General features: G+C 34.6%; 1 protein-coding gene across 2 annotated transcripts; it reads right to left on the bottom strand.

Annotated features, from left to right (window-relative positions):
• Positions 1-5,991: 5,991 nt before the first annotated feature.
• On the bottom strand, positions 5,992-25,834 carry LOC129627976 (caspase-13). Of its 2 annotated transcripts, XM_055547398.1 has the most exons (9): positions 25,754-25,834; positions 21,730-21,984; positions 17,370-17,479; positions 16,404-16,577; positions 14,549-14,783; positions 13,585-13,728; positions 12,022-12,131; positions 10,104-10,207; positions 5,993-6,786 (listed from the first exon to the last, which is right to left on the bottom strand). In XM_055547398.1, the coding sequence occupies exons 1-8, from the start codon at positions 25,758-25,760 to the stop codon at positions 10,109-10,111; spliced, it is 1,134 nt and encodes a 377-aa protein (XP_055403373.1). In that variant the 5' UTR covers positions 25,761-25,834; the 3' UTR covers positions 5,993-6,786; positions 10,104-10,108. The 2 variants fall into 2 exon arrangements, with proteins under 2 accessions (XP_055403374.1, XP_055403373.1); XM_055547399.1 differs by lacking the exon at positions 21,730-21,984 and having other exon boundaries at positions 5,992-6,786; positions 25,754-25,776.
• Between the last annotated feature and the right edge of the window lie 1,571 nt (positions 25,835-27,405).

The following is a 27,405-nucleotide window of genomic DNA, read 5'->3' as shown; positions in this document are numbered from 1 at the left end:
TACAGAACTCCTGACCCAGGGAATATTAACATATACAACAGCCAATCCAAAATCCTCCATGCCTACACTGAGACCAAATGCCACCCAAGAGCCAGCAAGCTCCAGTGCAAGACACCCCATGCTAATCCTCCAGTAAAAAGAGAAACACAACCCTGGACATTAAAAGAAAGGATTCCCAAAACCATAGCAAACCCAGAGAAACTCCTAAACTCTCTACTGGACTCTACACTTCCCTGCAAAGAGATGAGATTCAGCTCTGTCCACCAGAACACAGAAACAAGTTCCCCTTAACAAGTGACTGGTCAAACGCTAACCACAGGGAACAGAATCTACAATTAAGAGGAACTACAAGCTTCTAGCCTGCAGAAAGGAGACTCTAAGCACAGAAAACTAAACAAAATGAAAGAGTGGCAAATCTATGGTATTTTTTTTTAATGAAATAATTTCAGGCATCCATTCTGATAAGAATTCTGTAAGCTTAGATATCAACTACACACACACACACACACACACAAATACTATAATAAACGCACACATATGAAAGCTAGACAACATGCTTCTGAATAACCAACAGATCACTGAAGAAATCAAAAAAGAAAATAAAAATATTCATGGAAACAAATGATAATGAAAACAAGATGACCCAAAATCTGTTGGATTCAACAAGCAGTCATAAGAGGGAAGTTCACAGCAATACATGTCTACCTCAAGAAACAAGAGAAACGTAAAATGAAAACCTAACCTTAAATTAAAAGCAACTAGAGAAAGAACAACAACAAAAAATAGACTTAGTAGAAGGAAAGAAATAATAAAAATCAGAGCAGAATTTAATGACCAAGAAATGAAGGAGACTATAGCAAAGGTCAGTAGAGCTAAAAGATGATTCTTTGAGAAGTTAAACAAAATAGACAAACTGCCAGAAACACCAACAAAAAAAAGGGAGAAGACTCAAATCAATAAAATTAGAAATGAAAAAGGAGAAATTACAACAGACAACACACAAATACAATCATAAGAGACTACTATGGGCAACTATATGTTAATATTATGGGCAACTTGGGAGAAATGGAGAAATTCTTAGAAAATTATAACTTTCCAGAACTAAAACAAGAAGAAATAGAAAATGTGAACAGACCAATCACAAGCATGGGAATCAAAACTATACTCAAAAATTTTCAAACAAACAAAATCCCAGAACCAGATGGCTTCACAGGTGAATCCTACCAAAAATTTAGAAAAGTGCTAAGACCTATTCTACTCAAACTCTTCCAGAATATTGCAGACTAAGGAAAAATCCTAAACTCATTCTATGAGACCATCATCATATTGATACCTAAATCAGAAAAAGATGCTATAAAAAAGGAAAACTGCAGGCCAATATCACTCATGAACTTAGATGTCTCAAAAAATTATAGTAGACAAAATCCAAGTACATATTAAAAAGCTCATATATCATGACCAATAGCTTTATTCCAGGGATACAAAGATTCTTCAATATTCAAAAATCAATCAATGTGATACTGCATATTAACAAATTGAGGGATAAAAACCGTGATTATTTGAATAGATGCACGGAAAGCCTTTGATAAAATCCAATGCCCATTTATGATACAAAATTCTATGAGAAAGTAGGTGTAGAAGGAACATAACTCAACATAATGAAAGCCATATATGACAAACCCAACAGCTAACATTATTCTCAATTGCAAAAATTCAAAGCATTTCCTTCAAAATCAGAAATAAGACAAGGGTGACTATTCTCACCACTACTGTTCAACATAGTTTTAAATGTTTTAACTAGGGAAGAAAAAAAAATAGTAAAATGAATCTAGATTGGAAAAGAAGTAAAACTCACTGTTTCCAGATGAGATGTTCTTTACACAGAAACCCCAAACATGCCACAAGAAAACCAATGAATATATTAAAGTTGCAGGATTAAATGAGTACACAGAAATCCCTTGAATTTCTATATGCTAACAATGAAATATCAGAAAGAGAAATTAAGGAAACAATCACATTCACCATTGCAAAGAAAATAATAAAATATTTTGGAATAAATTTACCTACGGAAACAAAAGATCTGTATCAGAAAACTATAAAACACTGAAATGAAGTCAAAGATGACACAAATAGATGGAGAAATATACCATTTTCTTGGATTGGAAGAATAAGCAAAATGAGTATTCTACCCAAAGCGATCTATAGATTCAATGCAATCACTATCAAATAATCAATGATACTTTTCACAGAACTAGAAAAAAAAATTCACAATTTGTTTGGAAACACAACAGATCCTGAATAGCCAAAATAATCTTGAAAAAGAAGAATGCAACTGGAGGGAAACAATCTTCCCTATTTCAGGCTATAATGCAAAGCTACGATCATCAAGACTGTATGTTACTGGCACAAAGACAAAAAAAATATGGGCAAACGGAACAAAGTAGAAAGCCCAGAGATAGGTTCAAACACCTATGGAAACTTTATCTTTCACAAAAGAGGCAAAAATATTCAATGGGAAAAGACAGTCTCTTCAACAAGTGGTGCTGGGCAAACTAGTCAACCATGTGTAAAAGAATGAAACTAGAACATTATCTAACACCGTACACAAAAATAAACTCAAAATGGATTAAAGACTTAAATGTATGACCCAAAACTATAATTGTTAGGAAAAAACAGGCAGAACACTCTGAAATAAATCACATCACTATCATCTATGATCTACCTCCTAGAGTAATGGAAATAAAAACAAAACTAAGCAAATAGGACCTAATTAAACATAAAATTTTTGCACAACTATAAGCAAGGTGAAAAAAAAACAGGCCTTGGAATGGGAGAAAATAATAGCAAACAAAACAGCTGACAAAGCATTAATCTCCAAAATATATGAACAGTTCATACATCTAAATACTAGGAAAGCAAACAACCCATTCAAAAAAAAAGGGCAAAAGGCCTAAACAGACATTTCTCCAAAGAAGAAATACAGGTGACTAATAGGGACACAAAAAAATTATCAATATCACTCATTATTATAGAAATGTAAATCAAAACTCCAGTGAGGTATCATCTTGCATCAGTCAGAATGGCTGCTATCTCATCAAAAAGTCTACAAACAATAAATGCTGGAGAGGGTGTGGAGAAAAGGGAACCCTCTTACACTGTTGGTGGGAATGCAAATTGGTGCAGCCACTATGGAGAACAGTGTGAAAGTTCCTTTTAAAAAACTGGGAATAGAACTGCCATATGACAGCAATCACACTGCTGGGCATATACCCTGGGGAAACCTGAATTAAAAGAAACACATGTACCGCAATGTTCATTGCAGTACTACTTACAAAAGCTACGACATGGAAGCAACCTAGATGTCTATCAGCAGTTGAGTGGATAAGGAAGTTATGGTACAAATACACAATGGAATATCACTCAGATACAAAAATAAGTGTATTTGAGTCAATTCTAATAAGTTGGATGAATCTGTAGCCTATTATACAGAGTAAAGTAGGTCAGAAAGATAAAGACAAATACTGTATATTAACACATATAAATGGAATTTAGAAAGATGATACCACTGATTCCACATTCAGGGCAGCAGAGGAGACATAGATTAAAAGAACAGATTTTTGGACTCAACTGGAGAAGGTGAGGTTGGAATGATTTGAGAGAATAGTATTGAAACATAAACAGTACCATATGTAAAATAGATGACCAGTGTGAGTTTGATGCATGAAGTAGAGCAGCCAAAGCTGGTATATACTGTGGCAACTTAAAGGGAAAAGGTGGGTAGAGAGGTGGGAAAGGGGTTCAAGATGAGGGGGACACATGTATACGTATGGCTGATTCATGTTTATGTATAGCAAAAAGCCATCACAATATTGTAAAGTAATTATCCTCCAATTAAAATAAACAAATTAATTTTAAAAAGTATTTGGTTGTGTTTTGAATACAAGAATGCTATTAAATGTTGTATATTGATCTCAGTTCTTGCAAATTAGAGGTTTATATTATTCCTTTAAAACATTTTCAATGAATAAAATCATATTTTCAGAAACAGTGATGACTTTGTTTCTTGGGCTTCAAAAAATTTTAGTTTATATTTTTAGCTTGCATTTTATTATCTTGAAATCTAGTGCAAAATTGAATAGAATTTTTTAATCTCTTATTTTGATGAATGCTTCCATATATATTTTTATTAAACTATAACTTCATTCCCAGAGTAATTACTAGCTTATTAAAAAAATATCAGCAATGTTTCCTATTTGACTGGAATTGCTTTGCTAACATGTTGTTTATAATATTTACATCAATGCACCTGAAAAATCAGCTTGTATTTTTCTAACTTTGCCTTTACTTCTCTGGTTTTGTATCAGTTTGGTTAGTTAGTTAGTTTAGTTGCTAAGTTGTATCCGACTCTTTGGACCCTATAGACTGTAGCCTGTCAGGCTCCTCTGTCTATGGGATTCTTCAAGCAAGAATATTGGAGTGGGTTGCCATTTCCTTCTCCAGTCAGTTTTGTACTAGCCCTGAAAAGAACTTAAGAAGTTTATTTCTCTTTTTATTATATGGAAGTATTTATATAAAATTGAGCTTATCAATTCTTAAAAGCTTTGTAAGACACTTCTCTACAATCCTTTGGGTCTGTTTTTTTTTTTTTTTTTCCCAGTAGATATAGCAAAGAAAATTTACTGGATTTATTATTTATTGATTCATTTGTCTTTTCATTTCTTTATGTCCTCATTTGCTAATTTACTTTTTCTAGAATTCCATCAATGTTATGTACTATATTTGCTTGTGATTTTTCTGTGTTTATGTTGATCTCTATTTATTATATCTCTTTATCACTAATATTGTTTTTGTGCTTATTCTATTTTTTCATACTCAATCCTGGTGAATGCTATTTAATGAGTCCTTTTTAAAGGAAGAGGTGTGCTTAGTAGCTCAGATTGTAACAATCTTCCTGCAATGCAGGAGACCCTTGTTCAACCCCTGGATCAGGAAGATTCCCTAGAGAAGGAAATGGAAGTACATTCCAGTATTCTTGCCTGGAAAATTCCATGGACAGAGGAGACTTGCAAGCTACTGTCCATGGGGTCACAAAGAGTTGAACAGGACTGAGTGATTAACACTTTTACTTCACTTTTAAAGGAAAAGTTTTTTTTTCTTTCTTTTCTTTTTTAAGAATCTGCTCAAAATTTTTGTTTTGTTCTGTTACTGTCTCATTATATATATATTTTTTCTTTTTAATCTTTATAATTTACTCTTCTATTTTCTTAATGGTTCAGTATTTTTCTGACTTCTCAAGTTGAGTACTTAGTTCATATTTTTTCCTTTCTTATTTTATATCTGTATGTATATTTATGTTTATATATGCATATACTATGTGCATGTGTTTTTATTTCTAATTATGTAGAAATTTGTTGCAGTCTTTATGTTATTGGGGTTTTAACATCATCATGCAGTAGTCAGAGAAGAAAGTTTGTCTCTGTATATTTTTGGATCATTGTGATGCGTTTTTATATGTTTTTGGATCTTTGGTTCCATGTGGAGAAGTGAGGGACAGAAATAAATACATCACAAGTCTTTGTACTGTTAGTTAACCATTACAATTCAAATTTCAGTTAACCCTTATAATTGAAAACCTGTACAATTTCAGTCTCTCCTTTTTTAGAGAGGTAGTGTAGTTCAGTGGTTAACAATTCAGATTTCAGAACAAATCTGATTGCACTCAAATCCTGGTGTGGCCACCTACTTGATGTGTCACTTTAGGGACATAACTTACACTCTATTTTCTTTTGTTTCATTATTTATAAAATAGAAATATTAATAGTGATTACTTCATAAGATGGTTGTGAGGATTAGTGACTTAAATATACAATATCCCTTACAATAATCAAAATATTTCAAATAATTCTGACAAACAATAACATATTACTTATCACGGTAGTATTTGATATCTAGAGAATCATTTTATTTGTAATGCAGTTCAGCATGTCCTGATATATCTATTTAGCATTCTGCGTGTATGTAATTGAAGTGGTACATCTCCTTAGTTGGTAGATCAGATGGCCATGTTGCCAAATTTCCTCTACTGACATTCACTTTCCAGAAATTTTAACATTTTCTTTCCCATTGCTGACATTTCCCACACTCTTGGATGTTCTGTATCTAATAATGTCTGTCTTTCTATATAAGCACACCCAGTTATACCATCTTAAATCAAAGGCCCAATTTATTTTAGACAATTACCAAGTGTTTGTTAAATAACAAAATTTTCCTGAAGCTTGGAAATCTGGAATGAAAAATCATCAACAAGAAAGCAAATTAATTTATGGATAAGAAGAAAGATGCATAGGTACCATAACAACTTTCTGAAAAAAAATTGAACTTGACCTATGATGTTGGTTAAATAATAAATTAGAAATATTCTTCCAAATCATTCTAGTTGCAAGGTTTGATGAGTTATCAAAGGAGGAGGTGACCCAGTTTTTGGTCCTTGTCTCCAGATGTGCACCATCTCCTTTCACCCTGCTGCTGAGGGCAAGTAATGACTAGTTCTCTTCACTCAGTAAAGTGCAGGCATTATATGCAATATAACTAGAAAATCCAGTTTTCTTCTTCTACTTTATTTCCATCCATCCACTGTTTTAATTGAAATTCTATTCTTTCTTAGAGGACCCCAAAGAACAGTTCATATGTTTTCACTTTAATTGAAAGACAAAAGGTTAAACATGGATGCTGTGCTGATAAAAATGCTTCTTGAAGCTGATAAATGGTTGAATTTCCTGTGATTTTCTGGAAAAGAGAAAAAGAACAGAAAATCAATATAGTAATCCCTGGAAGCCTTCAACTGAATTCTTACTGTGATTCTTTTTCTTATTTTCTTCCATATGCTTTTGCTATTTCCCCTACTTTCTGTTGGTGACCTTTGCAGCTATTTAGCAATAAGCAATCAGAGTGATCTTTGTAAAGTCTAAGGGAGATTTTACCATTTTCCTGAATTTCACTCTGCCATTTCTCCCACTCACGTTCTCTAGCCAGCTGTCTTTTTGCAGCATCTAACCAGCTTAAGCACATATCTGCCTCAGGAGTTTGCTTCCTGTTTCTGCTGTTGGGACACATTTTCCACATAGAACCATGAGGTTCATTCCCTACTCTATTCGTTCTGATTTCAAATCATTTCATCACTTCAAACCAGCCTTTTCAAAGTGACCTATCTATAACAGTACAGGATCTATCTTTTTATGTCTTTTTAGCCTTTTTTATTTATTTATTTTCCCTTAGCTCATATCACTCTCTGACATATATCTACTTGCTTGTGTATTTAGATTCTGTCTCCACTCACTAGAGTATGAGCTTTCTGAGAACAAGGATCCCATTTATCTTGTTCACTGGTATATTCTAAGCATCTATAATAGAACTTGGAACATAGTAAGTGCTTGATAAATATTAGTCAAATAAATAATTCAATCCCCAAATGTGGTTCCTAAAGGCTAATTAGAAACTAAAAGTTATTCTGTTGAAGTATCCATGGATTTATGTAACCAGAGTGTCAGAAACCAGGAGTAGAAGATGGTAGGTAAATATTTCTAGCATTGAGATGAAGTTTACAATAAAATATAAACTTTTTAAAACTTTATTTATTTATTTATTTTAATTGGAGGCTAATTATTTTTCAATATTGTGGTGGTTTTTTGCCATATATTGAGATGAATCAGCGACAGGTGTACAAGTATCCCCCAATCCTGAACCATCCTCTCACTTACCTCCCCACCTCAACCCAGAGTTGTCCCAGAGCATGAGCTTTGAGTGTTCTGCTTCATGTATTAAACTTACATTGGTCATCCTTTTTACCTATGGTAATGTACATGTTTCAATGCTATTCTCTCTTATCATATCTTCCACAGAGGCCAAATATCTGTTCTTTACAACTGTGTTTCTTTTGCTATTTGCATCTAGGGTTGTCATTACCATATTTATAATTCCATTTTATCTGCATTAACATACTGTATTGGTGTTTCTTTTTCTGACTTACTTCACTCTGTATAATAGAATCCAGCCTCATCCACCTCATTAGAACTGACTCAAATGTGTCTTTTTTTATAGCTGAATAATATTCCATTGTGCACAGGTACCACAACTTGCTTATCCATTTGTCTGCTGATGGACATCTAGGTTGCTTCCATGTCCTGGCTACTATAAACAGTGCTGTGATGAACACTGGGGTGCATGTCTCTTTCAATTCTGGTTTCTTTGCTGTGTAAACCCAGCAGTGGGATTGCTGAGTCAGATGGCACTTCTATTTCCAGTTTTTTTAAGGAATATCAACACTGTTCTCCATAGTGGCTGTGCTAGTTTGCATTCCCACTAACAGTGTAAGAGGGTTCCCTTTTCTCCACACCTTCTCCAGTGCTTATTGTTTGTAGCCTTTTGATGATGACCATTCTGACTGGCTCAAGATGATACCTCATTGTGGTTTAGATTTGCATTTCTCTGATAATGAGTGATGTTGAGCATCTTTTCATGTTTTTTTTATGTATCTGTATGGCTTCTTTGGAGAGATGTCTGTTTAATTCTTTGGCATATTTTTTGATTAGGTCATTTATTTTTCTGGTATATAGCTTCATGAGCTGCTTGTATATTTTGGAGGTTATTTCTTTGTTAGTTGCTTCATTTGCTATTATTTTCTCCCACTCTGATGGCTGCCTTTTCACCTTGCTTATTCATTCCTTTATTGTGCAAAAACTTTTAAGTTTATTTAGGTCCCATTTGTTTATTTTTATTTCCATTACTCTTGGAGGTGAATTATAGAGGATCTTGATGTGATTTATGTCAGAGAGTGTTCGCCTATGTTTTCCTCTAAGAGTTTTATAGTTTCTGGTCTTACCTTTAGATCTTCAATCCATTTTGAGTTTATTTTTATGTATGGTGTTAGCAAGTGTCCTAGTTTCATTCTTTTACATATGGTTGGTCAGTTTTCCCAGCACCACTTGTTAAAGAGATTGTCTTTTCTCAATTATATAATTTTGCCTCCTTTATCAAAGATAAGGTCTTCACAGATGGGTGGACTTATCTCTGGGATTTCTATTTTGTTCTATTGATCTATATTTCTGACTTTGTGCCAGTACCATACTGTCTTGATACCTGTAGCTTTGTAGTATAGTATGAAGTCAGGCAGATTGATTCCTCCAGTTCCATTCTTCTTTCTCAAGATTACTTTGGCTACTTGAGGTTTTTTGGTGTTACCATACAAACTGTGACATCATTTGTTCTATTTCTATAGCTTGATAGGGATCGCATTGAATCTGTAGATTGCTTCAGGTAGTATGCTCATTTTCACTATATTTATTCTTCCAATCCATGAACATATATACCATTTATATAGTGGTTTTCCCTAATTTCTTCAGTTTAACTCTGAATTTTGCAATAAGAGGCTCATGATCTGAGGTACAGTCAACTCCTAGTCTTGTTTTTGCTGACTGTATAGAGCTTCTCCATCTTTGGCTGCAATGAATATAATCAATATGATTTTGGTATTGACCATCTGGTGATGTCCACATGTAGAGTCTCTTGTGTTGCTAGAAGAGGGTGTTTTCTATGACCAGTGCATTCTCTTGGCAAATCTCTGTTAGCCTTTGCCCTGCTTCATTTTGTGCTCCAAGGTCAAACTTGCCTGTTATTCCAGGGATCTCTTGACTCCCTACTTTTGCATTCCAGTCCCCTCTGATGAAAATGACATCTTTTTTTCATGTGTTAGTTCTAGAAGTGTAACTAACTAATACTTCAACTTCAGCTTATTTGGCATTAGTGATTGGAGCATAGACTTGGATTACTGTGATATTGAATTGTTTGCTTTGGAAGCATATAGAGATCATTCTGTCATTTTTGTGATTGCACCCAATACTGGATTTTGGACTCTTTTTGTTGTCTATGAGAGGAGGATCCAAATGCATATATAGAGAGTAAACAAATAACAACATATTACCAAATTACATCAACAAGGAATACCAACTTACTAATTGACAACTAAAGCAATGAGCTGTCTTTGGTCCTCACTATTAATATCATTTTCCTATTTCTTTTGCCTGCCAACAACATCTCTTGACACTTACTATTTTCAGTTGCCAGGAAAGAGGTAGAAATATCTTGTCATAGAAAGTCGTTCAACAGTGGGCATCTGGGCTTTAACATTTGGTTTTTCAAATGATTGTTGTACCTAAAAACAAAAAAAGATTCTAGATGATACATATCTCTTATGCATCTCAGAAAATGTTTTGCAAAATAAGCCAAAGATTTTTTTGGAATGAAGGGTGCTCCTAGGATTGATAGAACCAAGCCCTTGGATATTTTAACTCCTTGTTGCTGCTATTCTACCTCTTAGATATGACACCCAATGTCAGAATAGTCTCTTTATCTCAAAATACATACTTAAGTCTCTCAGTCATGTCAGACTCTTGGTGGCCCCACAAAATTTTTGTCCATGGAATTTGCTAAGGGAGAATGTGAGAAGTGCTATTCCCTTCTCCAGGGGATCTTCCTGACCCAGGGATGGAACCTGGGTCTCCTGCATTGCAAGCAGATTCTTTACCCTCTGAGCCATCAAGGAAGCCCTATGCCTAAACTAAGTATTTTCAAATTTCATTTTCTCTACTTTCCATTTCTGATCTATAGATTTGATGATTAATTATCCATTGGTGTTTTTTTCATTGAGAACTGAACCTCAGAGATCCTCTATCTTCTACCTCCATAAGTCTAACTCTTCAATTTAATATTGCAGGGTTTTGTCCTTAAGGTCTGAATGATGAGCAAGATTCACAGTCCCAACACTAAGTTGATATTTGAGCCTTTTTTTTTTTTTTTCCCCATAGATTTATCAGTGAAATCCTACTTATTTAGACCCACTATTTCTAATCTTTTCTAAAGAATTCCCTTGAAAACATACTGTTTAAATCTTATTCTTTCAATAGGACTTAACTTCCTATGTTCCTATTCACTGAGACCCTGACTCACTTTATGTTACAATTTTCTCCAATTCATGAAAGGTATATTCTTTTTTTTCCCCCACAGAAGTATTATTATTCTCTATGGTTTTAGTTTAAAAACAACCACAGTTTCCCATGTTTGTACCAGTAACTTTCTTACTGAAAAAAGAGGAACATTTATTCACACACTCATGCATTTATTTCTTCAATGACTATTAATTCCTACCTGCTAGCATGTTGAGTATTCAATAAATCCCAGGTTTCATGAGCTTGCATTCAAGTAAGCAAATGAAGATAGCAAACAAATAAATATATATTATTTGGGTGGTGGTAAGAGTTATGGAGAAAAATAAATTAGGAAGGAGGGAGGAAATAGGGAATGTCCTGAGTTGGGGAATGAGTATCAAGCCTTCCCTTCTGGGCCACTCTATTCAAATAAATTTTTCACCTCTGTTCTCTTTCAAATATCCTTGCTGTTCAGTCACTAAGTCATTTTTTTTAAATTTTATTTTATTTTTAAACTTTACATAATTGTATTAGTTTCTTTGCAAGGTGTTCACATTTCCTAGGACCTTCTCTTCATGGATCCTATCACACTTGCATCACACAATGTGTTTGTTGGAATATTTTTTAATGCCTATCTCTCTTATAATAATGTAAGTTCTAAGTAGCCTTATATCACACGAGTCTCACTTACACCTGTGTCACAAAGATATAACCCATTACTAAGTAAACCACTATATATATACTATATATATAATATATATATATTTAAATGAAGCAGTGAAAATTAATCCAATATACTTTCCATTCTTTGAATTATAAGAACTTATAGCCCATAAGATACAAGCTCATATTTTGTAGCATTTTGTTCTTCTGTGGTGCATTAATGCAGTCTTTTTGTAAATTATATATTAAATACCTGAGTTACAGAAACCAAGTGCTACTCTACTTTTGTGTGCCTGAAAAAATCTTTTATTGTCACTTGAAAGGCAAATAATATTTAAGTTTTCCTTAACAAATTAATGATTAGAAAAGATGAACTTACCTTCCTAAATACTTCCTCAAGATGACAGCACCAAGCATATTTTTGGAAGCATGTGATGAGTCGTGTAATGAAGAGAGAACCTTTTTTGACGTCTCTCCAGGACACATTATCTATGATGATAAGGAGTGGTAAGCCTTGGGCTGTGGTGTTCATAATTTTTTTTTTTTTACTTTTTTTTTTTTTTTTGTCTTGTAAAACAAAAATGTATCTTGGGAATTATCTTGACATATTTAGGAGAAGAACTTACAACTTTCCATTAACTCATTTTCCAAAAGAAGTTCAACTAAAGAAGCAGATCATCACAACCGAAGTTCATTTCATAGAGATTGCATTGTCCTTTGGAGACTGACTCTCTACTATGTGTTTATGTTTATCCACTTGGCTTTGAAAAGAGGCTTGAGAGATGATTGTAATTATCCTATTTTACAGAGGAAGGAATACAGGTTCAGAAGAAAGAATTTCTCCATATGCATACAGGTGGTTGTTTACAGATATAAATCATGATGTCTTTCACAATATAGTGAACAAAATAAATGAATGCTGCTGCTGCTGCTAAGTCGCTTCAGTCGTGTCTGACTCTGTGAGACCCCATAGACGGCAGCCCACAAGGCTGCCCCGTCCCTGGGATTCTCCAGGCAACAACACTGGAGTGGGATGCCATTTCTTTCTCCAATGCATGAAAGTGAAAAGTGAAAGTGAAGTCGCTCTGTCGTGCCCGACTCTTAGCGACCCCATGGACTGCAGCCTACCAGGCTCCTCCGTCCATAGGATTTTCCAGACAAGAGTATTAGAGTGGGTTGCCATTGCCTTCTCCTAAATAAATGAATAGATCTAATGAAACTTTTGGAAGGGAGGAATATGTTTTTGGTATAGATATTGGTAACAGATAGTGGTATAGATAGTGGTATATACTTATCTCCTAACTCATTAAACTATATACATTAAACACGTACAGCTTTCTGTATGTTAATTATGCTTTAATAAAGTGATGAATGATTAAAATTTTCAAGTCAGAAATGCTCAGATATAAGGCTTCTCAAGATGATTATGTAGATTTGAAGAAATAAACGCTCTTCCCTTACTAGTAATAAGCCCCATTTTATCATTTGCTTCTTCTTTTAAAAGGATATGCACCTACTTGCTCGTGCATGTTTATGGTGCTGTTCTAAGAAGCACCAGATGAGAAATAATAGAGAACATGAGTTGGAGTTGATAATTTTTCAGAAAGGGCAGTCAGTCCTTAGATCCAAAAAAATCTATACTCAAAATGTGACATGGATTTAATAGAAAACTGAATCAATAATCTGTTTGTAACCAGTGTGATAGTAAAGGGATTATCTTGTATTAGGTTGTTTTAATGGTTACTATACTTTTGGCTATAAAGTACAACAGATAATAAAAGTAAATTTTTAAAAGTGAAGAAAAAGTAAAACATATTGACAGTATTCAAAATTTGTATCAAATCATTCTTACTCATTTTTTTTTTTTTTTTTTTTTTTTTAGGAATCATTCAGAGATAGCCTTAGACCCACAAATCCCTGTCTGCAACTGAAAGATACATACGTGGAGTTGAGGAACAGAAAGCAATGAAGTCCTTCTCTACATGAGTCTTGTAAACAGCATCCTCTTCCAGGTTCTCAGATGACTGTGAAAAGCTGTCTGCCAAGGCTGCTGGAGAGTCACTGACCCACAATTCCCCACGATTTGCTGTAGAGACATCAACTTTCTTCACACTGTCTCCCTCAGTGTGACTATTGCAATTACCTCATTATTTTACAATGTTTATTCTAACTAGTATTACACACAGAAGTACACACACAAATACACAGAAGTAAGTGCATCTCCACCCAACACTGTCTCTTTCTTATGTCATTGAGCAATGTGCCAATTAATAGTAAAAACATGGTAAAACTGGAGGAATACATTTGCTGAGAGTAACAAAGGAGTTAAAGCCTTATCTGCATAATCTCAGAGCATATTTATCATTTTATAGCTAAATTATTTCTACTTTTCATCTTTAAAAACTGCTGTAAAAGTTAAAATGGCAATTGGGAGTCAGAAAAAAAGATGAAGAAGAAAACAAAAAAATTTCCCTGAAATCCCAAGTTCCCTCATCTCCCAAGTCATTTCCATTTCAATAATCTATGAGGAAAAAAAATAAAAATATATTGCTATTATATAATATCCCAACTTTCAAATGAGTTCCTCTCAAGCCAGAGAACATCAAAATGTCTGTAAAACATTTACAAGCAAAGCAATCATTTAAATGATTTCATTCCAAGGTTAGAATATTTATGTCTAATTTTTTGAGGATTCTAGTGATCTCCTAAATCACTTACTTTAGATTGAATTTATCAGTTAATTTATCAGAAATTTATCATCTAACAAGTCTCATGAGATCAGCCCCCTAAATGGAATTTCCTAATAATTCAATTTAGTTTAAGATTATTTCCCCTAGAAATAAAACATGCACTACAAACACCTTTATGATCTTTATGAACTTTGGATTCTTCATCTCACAACTTACCACCTCTGCAGGCCTGGACAATGATGACTTTAGGTTTGTCCTTTAGACTGAGGCAATTACGGTTGTTGAATGTCCGGAAGATGGTATCATAAGGTAGCACATCTGGTTCTTCCTCACTGTGCATAGTCCCGCAGATCCCATCCAGGATGCCATGAGACATGAACACCAAGAATGTACTGTCTGAGGATTTGTGTTCTTCACGTGCAGCAAATTTCCACAGCACTGATTCCATGTCCTGAAAAGACCACAAAGTCTTACTTCAATGGGACAAGCATTAAAATTAAACTGACCTCCTATTTATTATGATCAGTATAAGAAAGGTCTGCAACATTTCAGTCACAGTACCTTTACATAGTGGATACTCAATGATAATTTTATTTTTGTTTCTATAATGGATCAGTAGATTCAAATTTTGGTCCTGATATAACCTGTCCTCTTAATACATTTTACATTTGTTTATTGTCACTATATACTTTCCCTTTCAACTCTTTCCTTTCTCTCACTACTTAATAAGAAACTTGAATAATAAATGTATCAAACCATTTTCCTTCTAAAACACTCCCCATCATACTTAGAATAAAATAAAACTTCTGACATGAGCATACTTCTCCTTCTGACATTCTTCCTCCTACTTTGGTTACACTGATCTTTTCTTACTTTTCATGTAACAGTTTCAAATTCAGTTCAGACTTTTCACTTGTAGTCATGCCTTCTTGGAATATATTTCATTCACATCTTTCTAGAGCTATCTTGTTTCTGATAGTCATGTGTCCAACCGCATATTATCTCCTCAAAGATGTTTTTCTTGGTCAAGATTGAAACATTATTACTTATTATTATGTTATCAATAAAACAATCAAACATTATTACTCCCCATTCACCAATGTATTATTTCATTTCCTTTTTCCTTTTCACTTTCTTTTCAATCTTTTTTTTTAAATTTTATTTTTAAACTTTACAATATTGTATTAGTTTTGCCAAATATCAAAATGAATCCGCCACAGGTATACCCGTGCTCCCCATCCTGAACCCTCCTTCCTCCTCCCTCCCCATACCCTCCCTCTGGGTCCCCCCAGTGCACCAGCCCCAAGCATCCAGCATTGTGCATCAAACCTGGACTGGCGACTCGTTTCATACATGATATTATACATGTTTCAATGTCATTCTCCCAAATCTCCCCACCCTCTCCCTCTCCCACAGAGTCCATAAGACTGATCTATACATCAGTGTCTCTTTTGCTGTCTTGTACACAGGGTTATTGTTACCATCTTTCTAAATTCCATATATATGCATTAGTATACTTTTCAATCTTAAAGACATACAGATACATCAAATTTCTGAAATGTTCTGTTTTGCTTATGGTTTGATCATTCCCTGCCACCCAGCAAGTTAACCTACATCAGTGTGAGCTGGGAACCTTCTGTCTCATTTACTGACCCATCCCCCATGCCAGCATAGCCCCTGCCAGAGTCAGGATTCAGCATTTATGTGAATGCTGTAAATAGCAGTTCACTCCTGCTAGCATTCTTTATTCTAGAATTTTCTGGGAAATACTAGGGCTGAATCTCAGCCTTCACACTTCAGAATTGTGTGGGTATACATACCCATCAGTTTTTTGGTCAGGTTTTATGGAATTAAGGATATTTGAAACTCTAAAGAGACACAGATTTCACCTGTCTTAATATTTACTTTACAATACACATTCACACACTTAGACACACACATGCACATAAATGAGATCTATGATTATTAAAGCATTTGCTTGTATTGTAAAGTTCCCTTGCTAGTAGGAGGATCTATATGTATTGGATATGTGTTGAATATGTGTGTGTCAGGGTAGGTGAGGGACGCTTACGCTGGCTGTGAGTTTCTCTTCCACTTCCACAGTGTAGCCAAGACCCTCAAGCAGCTGCTTCATTCCAAGGATGTCAAGGGCAGCCCCATTCCTGGGAGGCAGATGATCAAACTCTGTATTGCATATGATGAGAGCCAGACGAGTGCGGTCCTTTCTGTCCTTTATTGGGTAGATCTACAGGAAATTGATATGTAATGAGTTTGATTTACCTAAATCTCTCTTAAACCTTCATATACCAATCACTGTTGCTATTAAGGGCTTGCATAGTTGTCTCCTCTCCTATCCTATACCAGAAGACACTGTCCTTCCTCTCTCTTACTAATGGATTAAATTGACAATAGAAAAAAGTACAAACTGGAAGTGAATTGTCTTTCAAAAGCCCAGAACAGGATCCAAACATATTTGTAATGGTTACTCAAGAATCTTGAGGAGACTAGAACAACTCCTATCCTCTCCTTCTCGTCTTTCTTCTACACCTAGTCAAATCTTTCTAAACATTCAAGATTCAGGTCAAATTTTGTAAAAACTAGGAGATATTTGCCATTGGCTCCAGCTCAAAATAAATACACCAAAGATTATTTGCCTTAGGTAACATTATTTTGATACTATTTTTAATACTAAATTATTGTTTTGCAGATGTTAACTTTTTTTTAACTAGAATGCAACCAATTATTACTCAGTCATGTTATTTCATAAATATTTTGATTCTGTGACTACAGCTAAAATTCTAATAAATCCCAAATATGTTTGACAACAAATAAATGAAAAAATGACAGACATATTTTATCATAGGGAAAGAGAACTGGAATTTGTGTGAGGCCATGTGATTTCCTCCTGATCAAAGTATTTATAAACAAGATTACCACTGTCCCCACCCTGCTGTTCTGTAACTAGCGCTTTATGAAATTATGTAATTAGTGAAAGCAGTTGCTTCTTTTCCTCCCTTTCATGTACAGAACACAGCACCTCGCCAGCCCTTTCTTTACACAGTTTCAGGAATTCTTCATGAGGGCAAAGCTTGAGGGTAGCTGCAGATCCCGCTGACTCATCTGGTCCAGCCACAGTTTCCTCAGGAGCTGCAGGATACATCACATGATATAATTGGTAATATATGTCCTTGTGACCCAGTTATCACCCAAGAAGACTGACAGAGAGGGGACAGTCTGGGAAAAAGATTTTAACACATTTGGTGATAGGAGATAGATGTATTATCACTGGGAAAGAAAGGAGAAATACTTGTCAGTAAGAGCAGAGCTACTAACAAATGCAGTAACATATTCTGATATTGTGAAAAAAATAACCTTGATGATTTTGGATCAAATAACTTTGTTCCTTACTGAACAAAACAATTTTATTTTTCAAATAGTTTTATTCTAAGGTATTAATTTTATATGTGGACTTTCTGCTGTCTCTGAGCAAGAGCACATTGACTATTCATCAGTATTATCTATTATAAATATAATTGAATCACATGTGCAATTTTAAATTTTCTAATGCCCACATTAAATAAAAATAGTATCAATTAATTTAAAATTAACATAATATATCAAAAATGTTATCATTTTAATGTGTTACTAGACACAATTTATGCACATAAAAGCTAAGTCTGATACCCCAAGTCCATTCCTAATTCACACAACAAATACAGACACATACACCCCCAAATACTTAAAGGAATCTTGAATCTTGTATCACCCAGGTATTATTTTTTTTTCAACCTCAGCATGAGTTCTTAACCTTTCCAGAGAAAGTGAGCCTCAAGGATTCCTCATCAAGCTGTGAATTCAACTATTTAAAAGAGAAATGTTGTCTATTAACCATAGTACTGTACCCAGTGTCAAAAGGACAGATTTGTCAGAGATTCTACATTCTACATACTCTGAATGTCTGCCTCCAAATGCTGAATAACCAGCACTAGGTGCTCAACCCATATACAGGAAATAACTTCTCCCTCTTGGAAATGTTTGTTTCTGACTCATTCTGCCTTAATCCTTTGAGAAATGTAATATTTTCTGAAACTGGTTGGCTTCATTTGACTAAGATTGTGCAAGAGACTGGAAAAGTCCAAAGCCCTTCCTTTGAGAGGGGAGGAAGAGAGTCCTCATAAGCAAAAACAGAAAAGAAATTTATCAAGAACTAATATAACAAGGTTTTTGTCTATGAAAGGAATAAACCTCTATGTTCATATACATGAACTAATCAATTTTTTCTTATTAATTTAATTTACATTAGAAAGCCAATATCATCTATAATTATTTCATTTTTTTTCCATTACTTTTTAAATACTGTTTTTTTAAATGTCTTTCTTAAAAGTATGCTAAAAATCTAAGCTCTGGAGAGGAAGCAAAGGGTACCAAACTCTCTGAACATTTATTTTCATAGATTATGTGAACATATCTACCTATTTCAGAAGATTCTGCCAATGTGAAGATGTTTGGGGTCCTGGGATAGTCTCTGGTCAGAAGGCATGTTTTGTCATTGAAAGTCTCCTGTTTTCAGGTAATTTACAGGTTTGGTGTACTCTCGAATTTAACAAATGTTATCTACTAATAGCCATTATGTTTCTACATATAGATGCAGCATTTACAAATAAAACTGAAAATTAGACTTTCTTATATCTAATAGTAAAATTAGCATGAATCATTTCAATACAGCGTAATAAATATAGTGTAGCCTGCTGTCCAAAGGGAGTGCCCATGGGCCTGACAGAACAGCAAAAAAAAAAAAAAAAAGAAAGAAAAAGAAAATTAGGAGTTTAGATAAAAAAATTTAATATCTCAGTTTTATCTGTTATCTAATGGTGTGCTCAGGAAATCTCTTAAACTGAAACAAAAATAAAGATACTGATACTAGATAAGACAAGGCCATCTCCATTGGCAAGTTAAGAATTTGAATAATTATCTTCCTGACTAAATAGCAGTTCTTGGTACATAGTCTGTATGAAAGTGAAAGTGTCACTCAGTTGTGTCCAACTCTTTATTACCCCATGGACTGTAGCCCACAAGGCTCCTCTGTCCATGGAATTCTCCAGGAAAGAAAATTGGAGTAGGTAGACATTCTCTTCTCCAGGGGATCTTCCTGATCCAGGGATCAAACACAGGTCTCCTGCATTGCAGGCAGATTAAGATAAAACAAAATAGGAGATAATTCAACAAATGGAAATCAGAATTGAAGTAATGGGAACTTCAAGATAATTTTAGCAATTGCAGGATCCAGAACAAATCTTCAACTGAAATAACATATCCTCTCAGAAGAGTCTGTGGCAGACAGGAGGCAAGTATAGACCTATTTGTTAAGACAAATAGCTTGGATTCTTCTTATCCCCCACCCCATTTCCTCAATACTATGCTAAGAACCCTCCATGCCCCAAAGGCCTAATATTCTAATATTGCACATTCTAATTGCCCAACTTACCCAGCTTCCTGATCTCCTAGACCAAGGTACTCTAGGTATCCTAGGACTCTTCTGGAGGTTCCATGTACAGATAGAACTCAGGGGACGAATGGATACTTCATGAAAGGGTCTGCACCTGCCTCCTGCCTGCCACGGATTCTGCTGACAGGTTATTTCAATTTAAGATTCATTCTTGTTTCTGGGATTGCTAAAATCATTTTGAAGTTCCCATTACTTCAACTCTGATTCCTATTTGTTGAATTATCTCTGATTTTGTGTTGTCTTATTTTATCTTATGTTTTCTATTCTTTTCCATCCTGGCTTATTACAGGATATTGAGTATAGTTTCCTGTGCTATACAGTAGGTCCTTGTTTATCCATTCTATATGTAATGGTTTGTATCTACTAACCCCAAAATCCCAGTCAATCCCTCTCCCACACCTCTCCCCCTTGGAAACTACAAGTCTGCTCTCTGATTTTTTTTTTAAATCCAAATCATTTTTAACCCATCCCAGTTTAAGAGAAAATAATAAACTTGTACAAGGACCAACTTAAATATTAATGATAACATCTTGGATATCTATTAGAATAGTATGTACTTCCTGCTGGTGGTAGCGTCCCTTCTACATAGAGAAAAGTTAAGTTAGGTCGCTCAGTCGTGTCTGACTCTTTGCGACCAGGTGGACTGTAGCCCACCAGGCTCCTCTGTCCATGGGATCCTCCAGGCAAGAATACTGGAGTGGGTTGCCATTTCCATCTCCAGGGGATCTTCCCAACCCAGGGATAGAACCCAGGTCTCCCGCATTGCAGGCAGACACTTTAACCTCTGAGCTACCAGGGAAGGGCTTATTAAAAATACTTAGTTTCTCTAGTGAGGTCTCTACAATTGTGTGACATTTCATTTATTACAGCTTGCTATTATTGATAAGCTCCAGTATTCTGGGCTGGAATTTCAGGTTAAATTATACCAAATTGAGTCCATCACTGGTGAACTTGGACCTGAGGATATTTAGACTCTAGTGATATTTAGAATTCAATTAAAGTGAAGTTTTGAAAGAGGTTAAGATATTGGACACTTTATAGGCATTCTCCTAATCATATTTTGTAAACTCACAGGAATACATAAGCCTTGTAAAGGTATAAACATTATAAGCTAGAGAATAATTATGATAATTACTATTTATTACATGGATGCATCCAACTTTTATTATATGCCTTATAATATGCTTTATATATATGGTATATCCTTGGTACTCTGCTAGGAGCTATTATTCATTGGTGAAAAAAAAAAGTGAGCTGGATTAAGAAACTCAGTGAATTGTAGTCTTATTTAATGAGATAGGGGATAGAAGTGGAACAGATTTGATGGGGAGAATTAAGTATTTCATTTTTTGTATGTTAGCTTGTGAAGTCCATGGAGCAGTCAAGTGGAAATGTTGAATATGAAGCTAGAGCTAATCATATCTGGAGCTCAGAGGAGAATTCCAGATGGGAGCTAAAATATTAGGAATAGTCAGCCCATACCTGCCATAATGTTCCTGGCCTTACAAAATCTGTGACAAAGTTAGTGAAATTGTTCCCATTTCACAGATGCTCATATTGATGTTTATGAAGGATAAGAAACTTGAATGAAGACACATAGTGTCCAAAGTGACAGAAACCTAAGTTCAGGTTCAGATATTCCTTATTATAAAGTCTCTGTAGCTATCTCAATGAACAACCTAAACAGAAGAATCAGCTTCCCAGCTAATTGGAAATCGGATGCCCTCCCACAAGTGGCAAAGTGGCCTCTAAAAGGGCAATGATAGATTTAATGAAAATTATACATTAGTAATAGGAGGATGAGGGAACTATAGACGACAGTGGAACAGCCTTAGAGTCAAGTAGATTCTAAAAAAATTAAGATATCCCTTGTAAAGAATTTCAGTCTTACCTTTTATACTGGTGGAATTTTTGTCTATGTTTAGGAAAGTTTGAACAAAGACTTGACCTGCCTCTTGGTTTTTCTGTCGTATAGAATCAACCAAGACCCGGGCTTTGTCTTGAAGTTTGGCATCATAAATTTTTTTCTTCTCCTCTTCCTCCAATTTCAGGACATTTTTTTCCACAAGGTCATCCAAAAGGCCAGAAATGAGTTCTTTGCCCAAAGATTCCAACATCTTAAGTGGGTTTTTGTTGTGTTCGTCTTCTGTTAGAAATACAAAGCTTCAACTTGATCTTGTCTCAAAATATTCAGAATTGAAAACAATCTGGTGGTTGATCTTTCAATATTATAGATTAGCCTGACACCAGGTTAATTTATTACTGTCTGGGATAATTTGAATTTTTGTGGGGAAATAAAGAAGTCAAATTACTAAATATTTTGTTGTAACACCATAGATATTATTTGAACATGTAGTGTATAGGAAGACAGGATATCTCACCAATCCTTAATTAAACCTACAAGAGAGTTATACAATCCATCTAGAAATAAAGCTAGCCTTGACACAAAATGACATAGCCTAAAACAATTCACCAAGACATTGAACAAGAACTTTGGCCCAGAAGCATCAGCCTCATTGTTTATGTTAGCTTCAAGTATTCTTTCAATAAATGTATATTGGACAACTTTTATGAGAAAGAAACATGGAAATTAACAAAACATGAATAAAAAGTTTCCTAATATCTGTTCATTTAATAATAGCTAACATCTCTTAAAAGATAAGTATAAAGCAATATAAAATATTATTTACAAGTATACTAAGTAATTTATGAATATTAATATGATAGACACTCACAATCATCCAAAGAGATGGTTAATACTTTTCCTATTTTACAGATCATTTAAATAAAATGCTGGATCACATTTCTATTCTTATGCCATATTCTATAAATTTAACCATAGTGCAGCTTCAGTAAATACAATTAATATTAATTAAGTCCCATTGGTCTCAAGTGCTTCATATGAATCTCTTCAAAGGTAATAAAAGTTTCATGTAATAGATATATTATAATTTATATTATATGGTAAAAAAAACAAGCACAGAGCAGTTAGTTAAATATTTGACCAAAATTGTGTGAAGACTAGCCATGTTAGTAAGAGGGCAGAGAGGGATTCAAATTCAGAGGTTCAGAATCCAGAATCACCACTCTTAAATCATCAAACTACTTTATATGGTACTTGGGAAAGTGAAAGTGAAAGTCACTCAGTCGTGTCCGGTGTCTGACTCTGCGACCCCATGGACTGTATAGTACATGGAATTCTCCAGGCCAGAATACTGGAGTGGGTAGCCTTTCCCTTCTCCAGGGGATCTTCCCAACCCAGGATCGAGCTTGGTAAAGAGGTATTTAAGAGAACAGAAAGTAATTCAGGGACTCAGAAAAGACTGGACAAATTTCTTCAGGTGAGGGCGCAAAAGGCTGCTTCTCAGAAAAAGTCACAGTAACATTGGTCTTAGAGTACAGTAGACACGTCACAACAGAGAATTTGAAGAATTACAAACAACATACAATTAATGTATGAGATGTTTACTCTGATGGGTTTCTGGGATTCTATTTCATTTATTTCTGCCCTCAACAAGGTTGAATGTTGACTGAATGAGTGGTACTAGGAGAAATACGGTAAATGATTAAAGATTTGTATAATTTTGGCATTATATCCACTTATCTACAAGTACTCATGGCTTCAGTTATTAGCTTTAAATAATAAATTAATTATTCAAATAAATAATTTCTGAATTTATAGACCAGCCCAAAGATGGATCTCAATATTAAGGCTCATATAGTTATTTTTTCTCTGTATACCATGAACTCATAACTTCAACTTTTAAAAGCTGAACTGTTCATTTTTCATCACATGCTTCATTCCCTATACATACTAGTAAATGATATCTTACAGTCAATTATACCAAACCAGTAAAAACTGGTGATATTGAACCTTTTCTACCATCTGTATTTTATTTTCCATCTCACATCAAACTGTATTGATTTTATGTACTAAATATTTGAAGAATCTGATGGCTTTTCCTTTTCCAGTTCAGGCCAATATCTTTTCTTTTTAAAGTACTCTACTCTTGGACCTTTCTAATCAGTTCTTCACAATGAAGCAGAGTCAAAGTTCTAAAGATCATTTGAATAGATTTCACTGTGAAATGTCTCAGCTTAATGTAATCTAGGTTTTCTTGTTCAGCCTCATCCTCTGCTACCACCATATCCAACTTGCTCATTATATTTTGAACACTTTGTTCTTCGTTCAGGTTCTAGAAAGTTATGTACATTTTCTCACACCCAACATTCCTTATTCCTTTCTTTTTATCTTCAGGTCTCAAATGGCATTCCATTTCCTTTTGGAAATTCTCCCTAATGCTTAAAACTAGATGGGGTGTCAGAGCTATATGCTCCCAGAGAAACCTGTTTCAACCTAAGGTAGCATATTTCCCCCCTATAGTTGTGTACTAGTTAACAATGGCAACCAAACTCATTAGTGTATTGAATCACTCTACTAGTTTTTGTATACTACTTTTCAGTTTTTCATGTCAACTATCTAATGATGTCCTGATTCCAATTCAATAACCAGTGAAGTCATCCTGCCTAGCTAAAGATGCAGCCATGAGCGTGAATTTAAAATACTACTCCTCAGCCAAATGCTGTATTAGTATCCTGAAGAAGACATTAAGAAGATACTAGAAAACAGTCAATTCTCATATTTTAGGAGCTTAAATTAAACATGTGAAATGAGACAGAAACCTGGAAATAATTACACTATAGGGAAAATGAAAGAAATAAAGAAACACAGTAGCAAGAAAGTATGAGTGGGGTGAATGCAATAAACATTTTTTTAAGGAAACTGAAATCTTGCTTTAGAGAAATTAATGGAAGGGTGAATAAATATTAATATATTCTGAAAGGAACGAAAACCTGCCTGACAAGTTCAGACATTTTTTTTGTTTGTTTGTTTGTTTTAATGGTAGTAAGGATCATTGCAATTAACTGAGTAAGAAAATCTTAGTTTAGATATCTAGAGCATAAGAACTGAAAGATAATGATCTATTCTTTCCTAACAATGCTAATCCGCAGACAAACCTAATGCAGATACATAAGAATCATTTGTAGATCTTTAAAATATTATAAATTACAGCCTATTCATGATTGAGTAATTCAAGGTTGGAGGGGATAATCTAAATGTGTTAATGTCTACAGATTATTTAGATTTATTGTAAAGTTTAGAAATCACTGATTTAATTGAACCTCTTCCTTTTCAAACGAAGAAAATGAAGCAAAGAAATGATTTAAAGTACTTGAATATTAGCTGCATAAATAGCATAAATAATAGCTGCATAGATAGACTCCATTTCTTACACTCTCCAGCTTCTGTGAGTAAGATATGTGACCTGAAAGCAATATGCAAGATGGATTGGAAGATTAAATTCTGGAGAGAAGGAGACCAGTTAAAAACTGTGATAACAGTCCAAGAAATAGTGTGCTAGAGTAGCTAGCACCAGAGCTAGAAATAAGGAAAAAAAGGAGTCACTTAATAAAGACCAAGAGCATAATTCAATATAGGAGAAGGCAAGGGAAGGTGGAAATTCAAAGACTCACTTATCTGATCATGGAGAGAGTTTTATGGAATCAAGAGGAAGCCTAGAAGGTATCATAAAGTGTTTAAGAATTTTCAGAGTTTTCTCACATATAAAAATGTACTGTATTTGTCTTTTCCCACCCCTCATTTTGATTATCAGAAGCTGTAAAAACAGAATTAACTGCTTCCTGGCTCTGGGCTATCTGGAGATCATACTCTCCTTCAGTCTCTGAGGCAGAGTTCCCAGTTTAAGCTACACAGAACTAACAGGAAGAATGTAACTTTCACAGAATCCGCTCACTTCCCTTTTGTATATTTCTGTCTGCCACAGAGCAATTAATAAAGTGTTTTCTAAGACTCAAGTGTCTGACCCCTAGCTAGGAAAAAGACCCCTACTCACCAGCCATAGATAATAAGCTTAGTATCTTCCTACTGCCTTGAAGGAGCACAGTATCGAAAATGAAAGTTACTGGGCATTTCCTCAGTACAGGGGGCTGGGTCTTCTAACCACAGATTGGGAAATTTCTGTTCAGAACATCCGGGTTCACTGTCGGGAAATCCCCTGTAGTTAGCAAATGAATCTCCCAATCCTTTGGGAAGAAATGTTTATTCATTTTGGAAGAAAAAAATTGAAATGACCAAACATTTTCTGACCTATGTTGGCACCTCTGTTTTGTTTTGTTTTGTTTTGTTTTCCCTTTCCTCAGTCCCCTACACCTTGTTTTCTTTGTTCTTCTCTTTCAGATATCTCAGTGTTTAAAGGACTTAAAACTAACAAGTCCCATTTCGTTTCAGGATAAGGATTATCTGAATAACTTTTGCTTCCTTTTTAACTGTGCTAATAATGGCAATATCATCTCCTCTCTGTCTCCCTGTCATTTTAAACATTTATTGGAAATAAGTTCTGAGTACTTGTCTTCATTTCATGCTTTTTTTTTTTTTTTTTTTTTTTTTTTTACCGCCTAAGCTTCCTTAACATTTAATTTTTACTGAAAGTGACAGTTCCTCTTTTTGTTATATTCTGAACAAAGACTGACCATAGAAGCACTGCCAAGATGTAGTACAATGATCCTGTGATAATGCAAAAGAGATAGATTCAGTTAGTGAAAGAAAAAAAAAAATTGTGACATTCTCAACTTTGAAGAGTTTTAAAAGGTCAGAAGTTCTAGGTCCATCCATGTTGCTGCAAATCATACTACAGAAATAAGTCAGATAAGAAATACAAATATCATGTGATAACACTTATATTTGGAATTGAAAAAAAGTGATACAAACAAATTTTTTATGAAACAGAAACAGAGTCACAGATGTAGAAAATAAACTTATGCTTGCCAAAAGCAAGCAGGGGGGAGGGAAAATTAGGAGATTGAGATTAACATATACATAACTATACAAAAAATAGATAATTAATAAAAACCTTTTTATAGCACAGGGAACTCTATGCAATGTTCTGTAATAACCTATGTGGGAAAATAATCTAAAAAGAGTAACTGTATTATGTGTATAACTGATTAATTTTGCTGTACACCTGAAATTGACAGAACATTGTAAGTCAACTATACTCCATATATATGTGGAGCCTGGTGGGCTGCAGTCCATGGGGTCACTAAGAGTCGGACACGACTGAGTGACTTCACTTTCACTTTTCACTTTCATGCATTGGAGAAGGAAATGGCAACCCACTCCAGTGTTCTTGTCTGGAGAATCTCAGGGACGGGGGAGCCCGGTGGGCTGATGTCTATGGGGTCGCATAGAGTCGGACACGACTGAAGTGACTTAGCATAGCATAGCATAGCATACTAATAAAAATTGGAAAAAAAAAATCCCATTAAGTATATATTTGACAAGTCCAAATAAAACAACAAATGGTCAGAAATTAATCTTCACTTTTAATGGGTTAGGATTAGAAAGGGCTCGTATTTGCAAGTGAAAGAGTAGTTTTTCCAGTCATTCTGGGTATAACCTTGCTAAGTGAAAATATTATCCCAAACTCATAGGAATACTTTTGCATACATCTCACCCTAGCATTTATTTATAAGGTGTCATGCACTA

Source organism: Bubalus kerabau, chromosome 15 (assembly GCF_029407905.1).
Source record: "Bubalus kerabau isolate K-KA32 ecotype Philippines breed swamp buffalo chromosome 15, PCC_UOA_SB_1v2, whole genome shotgun sequence".
Lineage (NCBI taxonomy): Eukaryota > Metazoa > Chordata > Mammalia > Artiodactyla > Bovidae > Bubalus > Bubalus kerabau.
This window is presented reverse-complemented; position numbering and strand designations above follow the sequence as displayed.